Source organism: Melozone crissalis, unplaced genomic scaffold (assembly GCF_028551555.1).
Source record: "Melozone crissalis strain CALT ecotype California unplaced genomic scaffold, PUWL_Pcris_2 ptg000013l_1, whole genome shotgun sequence".
Lineage (NCBI taxonomy): Eukaryota > Metazoa > Chordata > Aves > Passeriformes > Passerellidae > Melozone > Melozone crissalis.
In genome coordinates, this window is record NW_026535791.1 from 58995417 (window position 1) to 59014693 (window position 19277).

At 40.7% G+C, this 19277-nt stretch overlaps 1 protein-coding gene across 1 annotated transcript in view; it reads left to right on the plus strand.

The window, feature by feature from the left end:
• REPS2 (RALBP1 associated Eps domain containing 2) overlaps positions 1 to 19277 on the plus strand; it is a 95400-nt gene that overhangs the window by 19454 nt on the left and 56669 nt on the right. Inside the window, exons 2-4 of the mRNA XM_054271712.1 lie at positions 14205 to 14328; positions 16605 to 16753; positions 18253 to 18376. Coding sequence (XP_054127687.1) covers positions 14205 to 14328; positions 16605 to 16753; positions 18253 to 18376 — 397 coding nt within the window. The remainder of the gene's footprint in view (positions 1 to 14204; positions 14329 to 16604; positions 16754 to 18252; positions 18377 to 19277) is intronic.

Consider the following 19277-nt stretch of genomic DNA (forward strand, 5'->3'; position numbering starts at 1 on the left):
GTTGTTGTAAGTCTACTAAGCCAACAGATCCCTGTGCAAAGGCACTAAGGGAATTAAAAGCTCAAGCGGTTCCTGCACTCTGAGGAGTTTAAATGGTTTAGTCAAGGAAAATAGGGGAAAGAGTATATATTTGTTAAGTACTTCTGCTTGTTCTCAGTTAGGCTTCAAACTGACTTAGCAGTTAAGAAACACAGGAGTTTTCAACCCTTCAGCTTTCCTAGTGAATTTCTATGGGGTTGTTTTAATGTGAATTTGAGAGAGAAATTTAGAAGAAAAGAATTTCTAGCTCAGTTATTCAAAGACTATGTGCTTAGTAAAGTATAATTTCATTAAAATCGTCTGCAGTTTGTTTTTTTTCTTTTGAGCTGCTGTACTTTGGCTCCTTTTGTGAATATGTTGTGGGGTTTAATTGCACGATAAACTATTTGTGCTGCAAGACTCCTCTTGCATTTAGTGCAGAAATTGTGCAAAGTATAGGGCAGAGGGCTAGGAGAGGGAAGATAGGCTGCTGCCTTTAAGAATTGTTGTGCAACACAGGCTTGGGTTCTGGTATTTAGTTTTCATTTACTTTAAGCAATAATTTGCCTGGAGACTTCTGCCTAAATATAAAACTTCCCAGTATTAAAGAACAAGAAAGAAAATAAAGCATTTGAAAGGAAAAATGATTGCTAACTAGTTCATTCACTGTCCTGGTGCATAGGCTTAATTTTCAATACTGAAGCAATGTAATGCTAAAAATGAACAGATATTTAGAAAAGCTGCATGTGGCAAGCTTTTGCAAATAACTTTTTATTCTGATATGTAGTAATGTGTACAGATGTCCTTTTGTTTTTCTAGATTAATGCCAGAAAGTCCTGTAAAAGTCATAAAAGCCTTACAGCTAATATTCTTAAATGCTTTGCCTGCTGTGTTTTCTCCTCAATAATAGAGGTGCATTAAAATAAGCATAATGTTAATTGTTGCATTAAGACCAAAGAAATGAGAAACTGAATAATTTTGCATTTCAAATACCTTGTGAGCTCCTCTTGCACATGCAACTGTGCTGGGAGCTGGGGAAGGTGTTCCAGCAACAGCCGTGAGTGGAACTGGTGCACGGTTGCTCTTTCCCAGTGCATCTCTGCTGAGCTTCTTTTTCTTGAATGATGGGCCAATGCAAAGTAATTGTTTTATAGAATAGTTATTTAGAGCAGATTGTACATATTGAACATGCAGCACAACAGAAGACAAGCACAGAACTGCCTTCTGATGGCAAATGCAGACTTATTGTCCGGTTTTTGGGTTATGCTCCATTTGTGAATTGTCCCATTTGATTGTAGAAGGATTTCTTGCAGGGTTAAAGAAGTGCTAGCTGATGTACTTTGTGTCAATCACAAATAGATTTCAGTACAGCTCTTTGTGATTCAGATTTAATTTGATACAGAATTCACAGCGTTTTTTTAATTCTGTGTCAAATGAGACCTGGATCACAAAGAACTGTACTCATATCCTCATTAAATCACTGAGATTTGACTGGACCTTTGTTTTTTGCTTTGCAGATTGTAGTACATTTCCTGCAGTGATCATTAGTGCCTTTGGAGAGCTGAAATCAGCATGCAACACTGGTCACAGATTTCTCTCCATTTTACCCATCTCTTCAAAATCGAATAAGTCAGCAGTCATTTCTTTGCACAATGTTTTAATTTCTCCCTTATTAATTTGCTATTTTGAGCCATAAATTTTTGTTGAAAGTTGTGCCAAGAATGGAGAAATGAAACAGGGATTTGCATACCTATCACAAACCTCTGCCATTGGGTTGCTCCCCTCAGCTGTGCAAGTGTGAGTTCCTTGGTTTGGTGCACAGATTAACCTGTGTGGAGAATTATTGATGTCTTAGAAGTCCAAAGCAGTATTTGACAGTGTTTTGCAAGTGTAAGTTAGGCTATCATTATCTTTATAGAACAGGAGAGAGAAGTTGAGCAGGAATGGCTGCAGCAGTGATGGATCACGTGGCATCTCTGATAGCTGAGAGATAGGCTGCACCATTGAGTGACTTTTGCCTTTCCAAAGTGAGCCAGCCTGAGCTGTTCCACACAAATTGCCATTGACCTGGTGGTTAGAAAACTCTTTGACAGAATTTCACTCCTGACTTACTTCTTTGTCAGTGTATTATGCCCATTTCAATTGAGTGCAATGCTCCTAATAACATGTCAATTAATTTTAAACTGCAGAAATCTTCAGTCTGCCATGAAGACTTGGAAAACAAGCTTCATCACTTGCTCCCTCTGGGGTTTTGGAAAAGGCATAATTTAAAACACTGTAAGACTTTTGGTCTCCTTTTCTAATGTACAGAATTTAATTTTTGTAACCACAAATTTAATTTTAAATTTAATTTAATTTAATTTTTGTAACCACATTGATTTAAAAAAAGAGTAGTTTTTAAAAATAGTTTCTGAATCTTTAAAACCATGTTGCTTAAGTTTAATTTTGGACAATTATCTCTTTCTGTAGTGCTATGGAAGATTTTGCAAGACGGTGTTCTTAAGTGGTGTAATATTTATTTTTGCATATTGTGTTGTTTGGGTCTTAGAGTTGTTTTAGGCCATTAAAGAGCAGGGAGGAAATGTAATGAAAACAGGCATAAAGGTGTTGCTGAACTGAATGTTTAAACACTTATCTGTATTGCACTGGCTGGAGTGAAAAAATCTGATGTTATAAATCATGTTAGAGAAAAATGTATAAGAAAAGCTTTATTCCATTTCTTCATTAGAACCAAGGCCCATTGAAAACAGATAGATCCAGAGGGGTCAACTAGAGTTTTGTCTTGCAGAAAAATCTTGCTGTTGAAGAGTCTTGTGTGGGAGAGGCCATCCAGCTTTGATCCATCTGCCAGGCTTTCAAAAGTTCAGTCCAGAAACCTGGAGCTGATAACTTCACTGCTGTATTGTTTTGGCCAGCTCTGCTGTGCATCACAGGTTGGGTTTGGGTCAGTATATTTTGGTGGGAGAATATGTCTGAGATGCATATCCTTTGAAGGTCTCCTGCATGGAAGTACTAGCAGGTGCTCTGGGAGCCTGCCTGTCCCCCAGCGTGGCCCTGAGAACCCACTGTTCCAGTGGGCTTTTGGCAGGCAGCCTGTGGGTCCCATGGGCAGCCAGAGACATGACAGTCATGCAGCTCATCCACAGGTCAGCACAGTCTGAGTCTCAGCTCAGTTTAGGGACATTACCTCTGCTTTCACTTCTTTCAATAATTACGGAAGCTGGTTACTCCTCCTGCATTTTGAAGGATTTGTCGCAAAAGTCATGGGAAACCTGACTCAATTGCCAATTTTTTAGAGCAAAATGAGCCTGCTCTAAGCCTTTGTCAGCACATCTCCCAAGGGAGGGGTTTTCCAGACTCCTCTGAAGGCCCTCACTCAGGGATATGAGCTCATGGAAGTGAAGATCTGCAGCTGGGCACTTTTGGGTGCAGCCTGGCTGCCTGTGCCCTGAGCTGCTGGGGCATTCTGGAAGGCACACAGTGCTGGCGGTGTGGGAAGGAGAAGTGGAAATCCCCTGAGCTTTGGACTAGGATTTTGTAAGGGTTTGTGGAAGGAAACCTGAAGAACAGATCAATGCACTTGTAGTCAGCGGTGCTACTGCTGCTTGAGGCCAAAAGAGCTTGGCAAAGTGAGTTAAGCGATGATGACTGCTGAAAGGGGAGTTTGATTACTGCCTCTGCCAATGACCTCTGCCTGTGGCTGTTTAGTTTTTCAAAATACCTCATTATTTGGGTAATAATCTGTGTATTTGAACTCAAACAGCAGAAAAGGAATGTTTATCCTGAAACTTCAAAAAATTTTGTATTTCTTCACAGGACTTGTACTGCAATGATGCGAGTTGTCACTAAAATGTAAAGAAGCTAAACACTGGATATTTTTCTAAATCTTTCTTGTAATCTTTCTAAACAACATTAGGCGTCCTCTGTGTTTGATCTTTTGTCATCTACAAACATCTGCAACCCACACAAAAGTTTGTCCCACACGATTAAACCATGGCGCACGTGGCTCAGCATCCAGGTGTTTTGTCCCTGTGCAGAGGGGAATTGAGTGAGATGCCTTGTTTAAGTACGATCAGAGATGAAGAATTTATTTAGATCCAGTTTATGACTGGGTGCATCAAGACTGCAGTGGTGGCTGGAGGAGTTGTGTCCCATCAACAAGTAGGAAAATGATTGCTTAGAAGAAAAGGCTGCCCACCTTCCAAGATAAGTAGAGAAATGTTTTTGCCTGGATATGAGAAGATAAGGGCAATGTCATGAGGTTTGCTGTTGGTCGCTCTTGGTATGCTTTCAGCTGTGAGAACGCCTACAAATGGAACAGCTTGTAAAGTTATCCTGGCATAGCATCTGAGAGTGAAACTCCTGAAGTATTTCCTTGTAGTTACAAAGAAATGTGGAAATAATAAGGCAGCTGTTGTAGAGGCAGCAGGAGCACGCTGCAGTACTGTCTGTAGGCAGTCCTCTAGACCTCTCGGTGGTGACCTAAAACAACTTTGTTTTCTGGGGTTCACTTGCAGCAACGCAGTTACTTGGACAGATTAGGAAAAGAAAAATTTGACTGTAAAGGCACGTATTTTGGGTAGCCTTGGCTTGAGTTTCACAGTAGAACTGTTGAAAGAAATTTCTGATAACAGTTAATTTTTTATACTTTCACAAAAAAGATTACAAGCCTTTCTGCCCATTTTCCTCACTATTCTTGACTTCAGCATTTATCTAGCAGTAGTCTCCATTGTTTTTCCTTAGGTGCTGGAAGGGTCTCTGAATTTGAGATGATGTTTTGATTGTTCCTAACACATTGTGGTGTGTCCACAGGAGATGTTATCTCCTTAATGCTAAGATTTTCCAGCCTTTTTCAAAATACTCTTTGCACCTTAGGTGAGCTTGGCAAGCTTCTTTATGGGTGGCGGGGCAATGATTTCACAGACTGTTACTTATACTCAAACTTTTTATGATGAAGTTTTAACATAAGAACAAAATGGAGTTGTATTGCAGAGCTTCATATGTTACTCATTTATTGAAGAGTAAGTTGCAACAAAGAGTTGATGTTTGCTTTTTCAGAGGGTAAATTAAATCCTGTCAAGCAGCACCTTATGGAATTTTCTGTAATACACATTTGTTTTGTATGAGTAATACCCCAGCTGAATTTGTACTCCAACAAGAAATAAGGCATCAACCCAACCAATGAGGATTTATTTTTTTCTTCAAAAAAATCTGTTATTTCTCAGTGTGTGGAATGCTGTTAAGAGACTGAAATTTAACAAAGGTAGGATAAGGATTCTCTTTATGAATGATGAACTAAAAGATTCATTTATATGCTTTTGTGCATACTTGGAGAGTCCAGCATTTTAAAGGGTTTCAAGTTCTATTATAAAATGTGAGTGTTTTCAGGGTTTTTTTAAAAAATCCCTGATGATAGGTGTTTTAGTCCATATCTGAACTGCAGCAATGAAGAAACAATTTTTCCTTTTGTAAAAAAAGGCTTGGACAGATTGCAGAAACCTTGCCTTCAAAGGTTTGATTTTTTAGGCTGAATTTCCAGTTATATTTAATTTCAATTTTGCATGTGTATAGACACACAGCAGTTTGAGTAGATTTTAAAAAACATGCATTTTGAAATATATTGGATTCATAGTGAACTCAAGCTTATGAGTGCTGTATTTTTAAGTCAGTAAAAATGTACTCTGAAGATCAAAATATGCTAATGGATATGCTGCTTGTGTAAAGTATTACTTGAAATAATAAGCAGCTTTGTTGCTGAAGTAGTCTAAAATGCCCAAACCACAAGGATTTTGCGTGGCAAAAGTAGTGTTGTTCTTCAATTTTCCCATCATCATCCTGTATTTCCATTCCCAAAGGATATGGGTGCAGCTCCTGTGCAAAACATGGCATTTCCACTTGAGCTAAAAAGCAGCTCCCCATTCACTCTCGCTAAGATTTAGATACTATTTTCGTTCAACCTTCAGAAAATGAAAGTTTTAGGAACAGATGGATGTTTTGGTTGGCCTGGTTCCAGCCCTGGCCAAATTTCAGTGTGGATAGTTACATCCTGCCTCCCTCAAGCTCTTGCAGTGTCAGTTGCTTGTGGGTAAGGGGAGTTCAGGATAATGTCATTGCTGAGTGGACAAGAATTGGAGAGGCTGGGTTCTATTCTGTGTTATGTGTTACCTTCTCTGTGTTATGTGCTAGATATGCTCTTGAAAGAGAGGAGGTGAGCAGGAAAATGAACAGAAATCCTGGGATGACTAGTGCCTTTACCATATTTGCAGTGTATAAAATATATAGTGTGAACCATCTGTAGGATGATCTTTATGAAACTCATGTCCAAGAGAATTAAATGCTCTTGGCAGGGACTTGCATCAGAAGAAATTTGGATAACCCTTGTGGAAATTTTCTGCAATTTACTTGTTTGGATGAGGCAGTGTGACAGCTCCGTGCTTGCCATTTTACTTGCTCTTACTCCCTTGCTTCCACAGTCAAGATTTGAAAAGCAGATAAAGCATCTATAACTCAATTTGGTTTATTTTGCAGATTTCTGTGGGTTTTCAGATTTTAACAGTGATTTTTGGCAAGACTGTGCATTCAGCATTTCAGAGAGTGACCTGCTGAGTATCTGTGTTGCCATATCTAGATGCAAACTGATTATCTGCAAAGAATGTGAAGCAGTTCGGTGAATAAATGGATTTAAATAAAAAAATCTGTACTGATTGTTGGCATCTTTGTGCCAAGTTCTGGAGTAACCTGTTCTCAGAATTTATTTTTGTGTTCCAAGCATTATTAAAATTTTACTTGTACTCCTACACGTGTTTATTGACATATGCTGTATTTATCGAGATTGTTAATACAAATTTGATACAGACAGGGAATATGAAACACAGAATAACTTTAGATGCATGAATGCTGTTCTTGTAGTATTCATTTTCCAAATAGTGAGGAAAAAAAGACAAGGAGGTTTTCAAAATAATTTGCTTCATCTCTTTCACCTCTGTAGGCTTTTCACATACTCCTAAAGGTATGTGTTTGAAGGTGGTGCTAGGTTTTCTTATCAAAGACAGAATGAGGTATCAGCAAATGTGTGTAACAACCTCTGACCTAAGGCTGTAGGCACTGTTATCACAAAAATAATTTACTTGGTGTGATGATTGTCAGATATTTCTCAGGAATGGGGCTTCTTAAACTCCCCTGTGAGACTGACATGAGATGAAAGTGTCCAGCTTTTCCACATTACATGCAGGTAAATGGTTGGGTAGCCTTTGTGTATTTAAGAACAAAGGTTGAGCATGGGAGATGGCATTTCAGGTATATTTCAGAGGTTATAAGTATTAGCCTGCCTCAGCAGCCTTTATTCTCTGGCAGACTTTTTCTTGTCAACACTCCTTAATAATTGAAATCTTTTGCTTATCAGTGCTGACTCACATGTCCTCATAGCTGTATAATTCAAATCAATATTTTGTGACTTGTGGTATGCTGGCATTACCAGTCTTCCCACTTGAAGAGAAGTACTGCATGATTCACATGCTTGGGTTTCCTTAGGCATCCAGAGCTCACTGTTACACAAGAGAGAGTACTGGACAGAGCCTTTCAGTGAGCAAATGTCACTGCCCTGCTCCTGCCCTGCTCTTGCCCACAGGCTCTTTAAAGATTGAAACCAGTTGTGTTACAGGTTGGGGTTATTTTTAACCTCTGCTAAGGAATCAACATTCTCCAGTTCATAAAATGGTTCTGCTGTTAAGCTTCATTGTCAGACTTGGAGTTGTTTGAACCTGGTTTTGTGTTTGTTTCATGCAGTTCTGTCAGCGGTGTTGCAGACAACGGGCGCTGAATCGTGACTCTTGTGGTTCTCAGTGTTGGTGTAAAATGTTCGGCTTGGAGCTGATGGAAAAGTGTTTCCCTGTTCCCAGAGTGAAGTGCTTTCCCCCCAGATATGCAAAGGTGTGATGGAGCTCTAGTGCAGGCAGATGTGGATGGTTCTGGGTCATGCCAGGAGGAGGGAGTTTAGGGAAACCTGATGGTGCTGTCAGCAGGTTTTTGCCTAACTCAGAGGGTTGCTCTCTGCTGCTTTTAGCACAGTGTTTGTTATGTGAAGTTGTGAAGCTTTTGCAGTTTATCTATTGCTTGCCTTGCAATTTAAAATTATGGTGTTCTTAAATGTAAAGTGATGATCATGCAGAGCTTAAACCATGAGAATGTATTATACTTAGCTCTTTAAAAATATACTATGCATGTGTTATCTTGTGCCATAAACTAGGCTGTTTTAAATTTTGTTTTAAACATTGGAACCCTGCTTGTTTAATATAACTTGATTTTTAGTAAGCATTTCAGGTGATGTTTAAAAAAGTCTCAGATAAAACATCTGTTTTTAAAAGCCAAAATGACAGGATAAAATAAATAGTTACAGAAATACCACTGATACTGTGGGGCAGAGGTAAAGAACCAATCCATGGCAGAGCCTCTTCCTGTGTACATCTGGGAATGTAATGCCCCAGCATATTCCTAATGCCTTCCCAGTCAGTAATCCTTGATGTGTTGTTTCTTACTCTGCTTTAAATATTGAAGAAATAGATATGTATTCCTGAGCTCCAAGTAGTATTACAAATGTCTGAACAATGATCCATTGAGAGAGAAATACCTGTTTAAGAATGTAGCAAAACTTGTCTGTAATAAGCAGATCAAAGAGTCTGTAAACACAATTTAAAAAAAAAAACAAAAAAAAAGAAAGGGTAAAGTGGGTCAGATGCATGACACAATTTCAAGATAAGCTGTTGATAAGCCACTGCTGCAAATATTTGTCTTTGAAACTATTATAAGCAGCTGGCTGACCCAGAAGGGAGCCTGAGGTCACTCTGTAGTTCAGGTCTGAGCTGTGGCATCACAGTTGGTTGTCCTCAGGAGAGCACTGGGTGAGGTGTGCATTGAGTCATGGCAAAAGCTTTTCAACACCTTCCCTAAAATTCAGAGGCAGTTGATAAACTGGAAAATATTTCTGCCTCATTATAGATTGATCAAGGACAAGTAAAAGAGATGTGCATTCTGGGGTTGTGCTGAGATGGAAGTTGTAGTGAGAAAATTTCCTTCAACATAGGAGCCAGTGATGGTCACCTTGTTTTTCTCTCCTGGTGAGGTGACTTGTTCAGCTCACACGTGCTCTCACAGGATACCACAGCCCACAAAGAGTTGTGAGAGCCTTTGAGCTGGATGTGCCCACAAATGACAAGCAGTGGCCATCTATGTGGCAGGTATCAGTAGGGTGACAGAGAACAGACAAAAATTGTGTGCCAGCCTGATACAGAGGGTGCCACAGCCGCTAAATGAAAAAGCAAAAGTGCCAGCTCTATCTTTGCCTTGAGGCTCCAGGAGGACCATTTCAGCCTGTCCATAGGATTAGGGTACAATTATTTCTGATTATACTCCTTTTTCTACTTACTAAAAACAAACTTCAGCTCTTGGCTCATATTCAGTTTCTGTAGTTCTTGCAATCTAAATTAGACCTGCCCAGTGTGTTTGTGAGGTCAGTGCTCTTGGAGACTGCAGTGGAAACTTGTTTGGAGAGAACTGGGGAGAGCTGGAAAAATGTCAGATTGGGCTGGGAAAAGCTACTTCGTATGGGATGTCTTCAAGGAGCAATTATAAAAATAACACTTGCTGTCAGCTAGTAGTGCAGAGCAGTGAGTCGATAAAAAATACAAAAATCTTCTATGTGTTCCAGTACCTGAAGATGTAGAGCTTTTCTATTAGAAGTTTGCATGGAGCACAGTGGTTCCAAACAGGAACTCTTCTGAAGAGCTCATAGCTCATTTCAAATTTTAATGTTTATGAATTGGAGATTTTTTTTTTTAATACTACTAAAAAGTATTTATTTTTGCAACCCTAGAAAAACTTCTTACTTGTCAGTAGGTGTGCAGGCTTATAGATCTTGCTCTTTCCCCCCTTCTTATGGTGTTTGGTAGAGAATGTGGTATGATTCCTCTACAGAGCAAGTGTGTTAAGGCTACCTGCTGAATACCCATTGTTTACTCAGCAGTGTTCTTGCCTCACAAACCATTGAACAGGGCAATTTCCCATGACTGGAATATTGCTGCAGGCCACCTGATTAGGAGAAGGAGTTGATGAAGCCCTCTAAAGACAGTTGGAAGTATTCGCATGATCACAAGCCTTCACCACCTCCTTCAACCACTCTGGTATCTTCTGGAAAGACAACACAGCTGGGCACGCAGTCCAGGAGAGTCCTGCAGAGCACTGGTGATCAGTTTTTGATACAGGTAGTGGAGGAGCCAGCATGGAGAGGTGTGGTGCTGCACCTTGTGCTAATGAAGACAGAAGGACTGGTTTGGGATATGAAGGTTGGGGCAGCCTTGGCTGCAGTGACCATGACATGGTGGAGTTCAAGAACCTGTGTGCAGGATACAGGGCAAAAAGTAGGGTCCCAGCCCTGGATTTCAGGAAAGCTAATTTTGGCCTCTTCAAGGTTCTGCTTGGAGGAATCCCATGGGTTAGGGGTCTAGAAGGTATGGATGGATCCAAGTGGTTAAATTCAAGCATCACTGCTCCAAAGATGACCAGGGGACTGGAGCATCTCTTAGGAGGGGACTGAGGGGCCAGGACCTGTTTAGCCTGAGGAAGATGGAGAGGGGATTTTATCAATGTTCTGTAAGTATCTGAAGGGAGGTGTCAAGAGGATGGAGTTGGGCTTCTTGGTGGTGACTAGCAACAGAACAAGGGGCAACAGGCACAAAGTAAAACACAGGAAGTGCCTTCTGAATATGAGGAAGAATGTAAGAATGGCACATTCTCCTTCTCTGGGCATTTTTGGAACCTTCCTGTGTGCAATCCTGTATAACCAGCTCTAGGTGATCCTGATATTCTGAGCAAGGAGATTGGACTCACAGATCTCCAGAGGTCACTTCCAACCCCAGCCATTCTGTGATTCCGTGTGATTTTGGACTAACTCTGTTTATCATCTCGAGGTTAGATTTGGCAAGTAACATCTGTAACCCACCACCATGAAAATTATTTCCCATACATTCTTCCTTACACTTCTCTTCAATATTTTGCTATCACTGCAGGATTAGAGTTTTCTGCTGGAGAATTAAAGGAAAAATTGTAATATGAATGGACAGTCAATAGTTTTGCATAAAAATCCTTTGAAGTATCAAGGCATGCAAGTTGTTTTCATTTATACATGTATCTGTTTAGCAATGCACAAGCAGAAAATACCAGTTCTCTTCTTGCTGGCTTGCTAAAAAGCATGCAGCCCAAACTGACAACAGATTCAAGGATTTAAATGAAAAATTACCATATCACATTCATATGCAGTGCCTTTAACTTGGATGGACCTTGGGAGACTCTTAATAGCATATCAAACAAAATAGTTTAATTTCAGAATTGCATATAAGTGTAATCTGCCCATCAAAAGCTATGTGCACCGACCCTGTGAACGGTAAAACCAGGAAACAAAAAATAATGCAGTGTTCAGTTTAAGCTGCTGTGGAAATTTGAGCAGGCAGCATGTTTTGAGGATTTACTTTTGGATAAAGGCTAATCTGCTACCAACTTCTGTGGTTGCTGGAGAGAGGGGCTGCTCTGTTGGCACCTCTGAGCAGGGCTCTGATGCAGGTAGTGTGAAATGCTGGCTGGAAGGAAGCCAAGACTCTCTCCTTTAACTGGACAAGGAACCTGATGTGAGTAAATGCCTGTACCTGCAATTAATCTGTATAAATACCCACAATTAATTGTGTAATAAATTTAACTGTTCTGTCAGCTTCCATCTTCTGCTCTGGACCATTAACAAAAATTCAGAGTCTGGTTGCACAAATAACAGAAGCTTGTGTCTATGAAATTTATTTCTGTTGTTATCAAAACGCAAAATTACAGAGAGGCAGTTTCTGGTTGGTTGGCTATAAGTGTGTACATGATAAACATCATTGTGTTTTTGAGGGGTGAGATGTCCTTGATAAAAGTTTGTAGTCTGCTTGTTCACAATAAAATATTCATGTTTTCATATGAGAAGCAAGTAGAGCATTTGCAGCATTCAGCAACCTTAATTTTTCAAAGTATAGAAAATTTATGGAAAATGAACTCAGGAAGGTAGTAGCATCTCTGTGAAAGTCCCAGCTGCTCAGTATTGCCTTTTTCCAGCAGCCACTGAGAGGAAACACATCATGGTGACACTGTTCCATGTCAGCAAGCATAGGCAGGGCAGGCAGTGTAGCCATGGCAGGAAAAGAGCCCAAGAGGAGAAAAGGCCTATATCCCTGTATCCCTACAGGGTATACTCTATAGGCACAGCCAGGGACTCTGTGTGTGCCATTTCTGCCCCCCAGCTGGAGCTGGGCCAGGCACTGCCCGTGGGTCACAGCTGAGCACCCACAGCCTCCAAGGGAGGGCCTGGCTGCTGGTGGGTGCCCAGCTTTTGCCAGCTGCCCCGTTCAGCACTGGCATGTTTTATACAAACATCTCCCATAACACACCAGAGCTGTGAACCCAGATGGAATTTCAGCTTGGTTGTGCCCCTTCTCCATCTGCATCTCCCCAGGCTATTGGATAAGCTGATGGCTTCTCACATACGTGCCACCACAGCATTGTCCCCAGAGTTGCCAGATCCTGGCGTGCCTGGAGGTTTTGCCCATGAGGAGCAGTCTGTAGTGAGCTGCTGTGCACATTCCTGCTCCACAGTCCAGTCCAGGCACACAGCACTGCACCAGGGCTGCTGGCTGGGGAAGGACTGTGCAGGAGTGGGTGGTGTGGGCAGTGGGACTGAGTGAATTGGGAGCATCCAGGACCAAGGGGAGAACCCTGCTGTGGAGCTCAGAAAGGGTACCAAGGGTGTGCCCAGCCATGCATCTCAGGAACATCCCAAGTGCTTTGCTTTCCCACAGGAAAATAAAAGAAGCAAGGCCAGTGATAGAGGGAAGGGCAGAATAAAAAGGACACAGTAACAGAGAAGAAAGTAGAGGAAAGAGAATGAGTCTCTGTATAAGGACAGTTTAAATTAACCAGAAGCATTTGTCATTCTCCCTTTTCCATCAAGCAGTAGGAGGAAAAAAACCTATTTGATGTGTCTTGTGACCAAGTCTGATACTTGCAGGAAGAGCAAGTAGCCGGAGCTCATTTGGTCAAAGCAGTTTTGAGAGAAACTCTCAAATCCAGAGAAGAAGGGGTTTGTTTGGAAACAGTTGTCTTTGATTAGTAAGAATTACCATTCCAAAAGATTTGATTTTTTTCATTAATTTTTTGGCCTGTCATTTTTCCACTATGTATGTATGTGTATATATACATATAAAAATGAATCAGAAAAAATAGACAATTCATTTGTGCTGTTTGCTTACATGCAACTTAATACTTTCTGTCATGCTGTTGTAGCTTGGGAGCTAATCCATAGACATGACTTTCCAGAAGTAACAATTGCCCCTGGAGGGCTGTCACAGAGGCTGCACCTTGCCAGCCAGTAGACATTGCTAATCTAGGTGTATTTTCATGAAAACAATTTGAGATTTCCTATTATGTCTGGGGCAAATGGAGTTTTGTTCTAACCCCAGTGCTTGTCTGAGGTTGGTTTGTGAACATCTGGGAGCTCCAGGCATGGGAGAATTGGCACCTATGCTTAAAACCTGCTAATACCTGCTGTTTGTTTAGGCATTGTCTGAGTGTGTGAACATGGTGCTCTTTGCTTCATGAAAGTGGCAGAGTGAAGCAAATAATGAAATATACATAGAATTTAAACTTCAGTGCTAAGACCATGGTCATTTTTCACACAAAAAATCATTTGCTGAAGTGATGTGCTGGGGTCTTTTGTTGTGTTTATGTTCCAGTTACGGTGATTATCTGAATTGTTGCTGTTGGGGCTAATAGTAAGTATAATTTTCATGGTGGAAATGTTTTACTGGACAGGATACTTAAGAACTTCTAATTTCCCCTGCTGTTAAAATCTTACATAGTATGAAAATCCATAACTTGTTATAGGATGGAAGTGTTAACCAGCAGTGCTTCTGAAAAGTGTAACAGCTGCCAACCTGTCTCTGGTGTACTAATGTTCTGAGTTGAAACAAATACATGTAGTAGAAAACTTCAAAAACAACAAGCATTTTGTGTTTTTAAAGTTTTTTCTGTGTTTATGTGGAGATGTTGACATCTGGAAGAGTGAAATTCATTTAACTGACATTAATTCATTTAATGTGTGTCTTCTCTCTCAGATTACAGAAGTTTGTGGAGCCAAGCGTGTGGGTTATTTTGGTCCTGCCCAATTTTATATCGCTTTGAAGTTAATTGCAGCAGCACAGTCAGGGTTCCCAGTACGGATTGAGAGCATTAAGAATGGTGAGTAGCAAATTTTGCTTGCAGTGCTATGCACTTGTTTCTCCCTTTCTTTAATTCTTGTCAGCTCTCCATGGTGGTAAACTCTTTCTTCTTATGTTTCTCTGAGCAATTTTAAGGAGCAGAGAAAGAGTGGGAGGTGATGTTACATGCTTCAGGTGAGTGGCGGAAAATTGCAGGGAATTACGGATATGGGAGATCTGAGATGACATCTCCCTCTGGAAAAGGCACTGCAAAGGAGCAGCAGGAATGACAGATGATCAGTGTGGGAGATGCATTTCTCCCTCACCTTCAGCCTCTAATTTTGACAGCTGTCCAGAGTGAGAGCTGATAGCTGCTTTGGGTGGAGGCACATTGTGGGGGATGTGGGCAGGTCAGGAGTCCCTCTGTGCGGGGCACATTGTAACACTCATCTGCTTTCACAAATAATCCTGCCAAAATAAATGGCTAGTGAAGATAAAATCATAGTATTTACTGTGAATAGGTGTGGAAATGTATATTAGATGTATTTTAAAACTTTATTCTTTCCAATGAATTGACAGTAATACTAAATGTACCATTTTTGGTGGAGAAGAAAGCTTCTTGAAAAAATCTTATCTAACTCAAGCAATAAAGAGAGAAAGCAGGTCCCTTTCAGCTGTGAAACCTTGATAGCAACTTGGAAGGAACTCAGTGTTCTTGCTTCAGTGATGCACACTGCCTCAGCAGGGCTTGGGCTTCAAAGCACAGGGCTTGGGCTTCAAAGCACAGGGCTTGGGCTTCAAAGCACAGGGCTTTTTGCTGGAGCTGGAACAGGATGGAGCCCTTAGCTCCCATATCCTGGGTGGGCATTCAGGCCATGCCCTGAGGCTGTGCTTGCATCATCCCACTGGAGGAGCAATGCAACCAGCTGCAAGATCAGAGAGAGAGCTGGAAGGGCAGCATCTGCCCACAACTCTGCAATCAGGTCACTGCTCCCAACTAGCTCTGCTCTGCTCTGCTCTCCCTGATAAGGGCAAAGAAATGTCAAATTCATGTGCATTGCAGGGCACAGAGCACAGAGAGGGGGTTCCCAGGTCTGCCGCATCCCAAGGAAGGTAAGGCAAGCACATGATGACCTGTGTGAGCTGAGCTCCCGTGGTGCAGAGCTCCTGGCCAAGTGCAGGGGGTCAGGTGCAGCTGGCACAGTTTGGTTCAGTGCCTTGCTGGAGCAGGAGTTTGAACCAAGAGTGAAGAGGAGTGGCCTGGATTTGCCTGTCAGTTTTGCTTACAAACAGCTTGTGCACTCTCTTGCACTGATGTCCTTTTACAAGATGTTAATTAAAAAGAAAAAAACCCAAAAAGCACAACAAAACAAAAGAAACCCCCAAAAACCCAAAAACCTCCCAACAAACTAAATTAAAAACTGGACTGAGGTTTACTCAGTATGTTTTACCAGTCCAGCATATGTAAATAATCCACAAATTTGAGTGAAAACAGGTACTTGCAGTCCTTGTGTTGATATCCTGCTCACTTACTGTTTCAGTAAAATTTCAATAAAACTTACTCCAGTGCTAATTAAATTTTCTCTAGAAAATATATATGAGCGCCTTTAGAAGTGAGTAACATGTATGAAATTTCAAGTAATTTATTTTTCTCATGGTTGTAACTGTACCTGTAAAAGATTACAGAGGTGATGGATGAATGACTTTGCTTGGTGTTGAGCATTCTGTTAATTTTAATTATATTGATCTTTTAGGGTGACTGTGCACAAAAATAAATGGTGTTTCTGCAAAATAATTGGGAATTGTCTTAAGGAGTGACAAAGTGTCAGTCTCTTGCTCAGCACAGCCGATGCAGCATGGGACTTTTTAACACAGCTGTCTCTCTAGGCCTTGGTGTGATCTCTGAACCCTGCCATTTTTGATCTGTTCCTTTTATGATGGCAGCATTGAGGATACTGTGATCCTCACTGATAAATTTATCTGTCCCACAGTTTCTGTGGGAAACTATTATTTTCATTACAGGCAAGGTTTTGAAGGCAGGAAATGAGTTTGCAGTTTGCTTTAATAACATGCACAAGGCTTATTTCTTTCTCTTTGCATGGAGAGATTGTATATTAAGCTAGTGAATGTAGCTTTGTGTAACATTCACATTTTTATTAAGACACAAAATAATCAAAGTAGTCCCACACTTAAAAATGTTACAAAATATAACTAGCAGTCTTTTATAGATAAACTTTTCATTGGTTTTACAAGATGATACTGCTTAAAGTGCTTATGTTCTGTAGTCTCAATTGAATTTTCTCTCTTTTAATACAGAATTGCCTCTACCACGATTTATGGCACTGAAAAATGACACTGAAGTACGTTATGGGACTCCAGCAGAATTCCATGGAGTTAAGTTTCAGGTTCCACATGCAACTTTGGAAAAAAATTCCTACAAAAGAGCAGATGAAGGGGAAAAACAGGTAACAGCCTTGTCTCCTTCAGGCCAGCATGTCATTATGCATTCTCCTTTTAGGTCCAGTCCTGTAAATGATTACACTCACAGGGGCTTACTCAATTTTCCAACACTAGACTGGAGATGAACTCCTGATGTGCAAGTAATCCCCATCGTGCCTGTCTTCTGGTTTTCATGCATCCCAGTTGCTTCCCTGAAGAAAATTCTCTATATGAGCTTGTATAAAGCTGTCAGCCCTGTAATATTCTGTCTAAGTTCTTTCAGTGTTTTCCTCCTACTTAAACCAGCACTGTTTCTCAGAGAGGAAGAGGAAAAAGCAGCAAATAGAAATCTGTGAAAGAGAACAGGAAAGTGAGTGATTTCCCATGGCCAGTGTGGTAGTGGAGTAATGGTCCTCAGTCACTCTAGAAATACTCAGTTGGAGAGAAGGTATTCAATCATGAGCCGCTATTTTTGGGTGGGGTAAGGCCCCCAAGTTTTCTTGCATTTTCATCTCCTCAAGAAATAGTCCAGAAGACATCTGCTTTTCTTTTTCCTGAGTGAAACATGCCAGTTTAGTGAAGCATCCAAGGGACATTCCTGTTACCTGTATTTAGGAGAGTAGAGAGCAATTGTTCAGATACAAGAAGCTTCACAATGCTGCCTAATTTTCATAAAAACTGATTTGCATAATTTTCCCCAGGCTTGACACCTTCTCCTGTGGTACTGTATCAGGTCATGCTGTAAGTGCCTGGTGGAAGCACTTTTATCTTCCCAGAACATGTGCCCGCGTTTATCACGGGCTGCGCTGGCGTCGGTAACGGCGTTCCCAGCCCGAGGTCAGGCAGCAGGAGGGAGCTGATGACAAGATACACAGGTGGAATAACAGGATCAGGAAGAAGAGCATCTATGCCTCTGCTCTGTGTACTGACACCCAAGCAGAACACTGCCCTCAAACCCCTGGCTCCATCTGCATTATCTGTGTTGTGTTATATTTTCCTCTTTATTCAGTAAAACCTTTCAAACTTACATCCTTTTCTCAAGCAATCTCAGTAAATCAAAGGAAAAAGGAAGCTTTAGGATAGTTACCCAGTGATACTTACAAATCCACAGTGTTTAAAATACTGACCCAGAGATGTATTTTAATTTTTTGTAATTTTTTTTATTATGAAAATGATCTCCCACAAAGAACACACTCACACTATGTAAATTCAAAGCTATCCACTCACATTGAGCCTTCTACATATACTACTTCAGGCATCTTTGGAAGTAAAATACAATATTGAGCTGACCATTGTAAAGCTTTGTTGCAGCACTGCCATGCTTTATCCCTAAAGGCTCAGTACCAAATCCTGTCTTGTCCATTTTAAGCCTTTTCTTGGAAATAAAGGGCCTGAGGATTCTGCAGTGATTTTTCTTGTTTGTCCATCAATTGTATGCACTTGGACCACTTAGCAGCATTACTTGGTTGTTTCTTACAATTTTTGTCTCAGGATTGTATTTTGTGTTGGTGTGTTTTTGAAATAGGAACCCAAGTCTCCTCCAATGTCTCCAATTTGCTCACCTCCTGCTTCTCCATCTACCTACCAGAGAATAGCCCAAAGTTATGGATATGGTAAAGCAAGAAGTGGGCTGGAACAGCAGCATGGAGGTATGATAAAAATGGCAATGCACATTGAATTCAAATACTTTTTTCCTTTTTATTTTTTTCCCTTATCAGAAGTATCCAAATTCTAAATGCTAGTGACAATCAGCCTAATTATTTTAAAATTCAATTAGACTCATGTTTTGAAAAATTATTTGATCAATATATTTTGACTGTTCAATCCTGTCTTCCTATTCACTTTCTATTAAATTAGATTTATGTCTGACTGCTCACAGATGCTAATACCTAATCTCTGACAAAGCTCTGCAATATACCCCCAGTGGCAGAGAGCCTGCAAGGATTGTCAGAGTGCATGATGGTTTTGGTTTCATTAGAGGGCAAGAAAAGCCTGCTCCTGATTTCAGTAGATGTATATTAATTTTCAGATTGGAAGTGAACCATCCTTTGCAGGAATGGATCATATCATCTCTGGTTTTGTAACAGAAATAATAATAGGATGAGAGTGTAGAGGCAGTCCCACAGTGTAACTTCAGCAATTCAGACAAAAACTAGACACTGCATAGGTTATTCTGTCTCTCATTTTGGTGCCATTACAGTAGGTGGGAAAACATTCAGACTTTAATAAGAGGCTAATGGGGCAGAAGCCAGTTTAACTGTGGCTTTACAGGTTCCTCTTATAGTGAAGTACCTGTGCTCTTGTAATTGCAACATGTGGTGACCAAGTTAATGGCAAGAGGAGGCATTGGTGTATACCATCATCTCTCCTGCTTTACATTAGTGTGTTTGCAGTGGGTGAAGATTGAAGCATCCTAGTCCTTCACCTTTTGTCCTTATTTACAAATGAGTGACAAAAGAGCTATTCGACATGTTGAAACTCAGTACAGCTGTGATAAGAATGTGTTTGACACTATAAAGTGGCCTCCACCTGAAAATTGTACTAGTACTG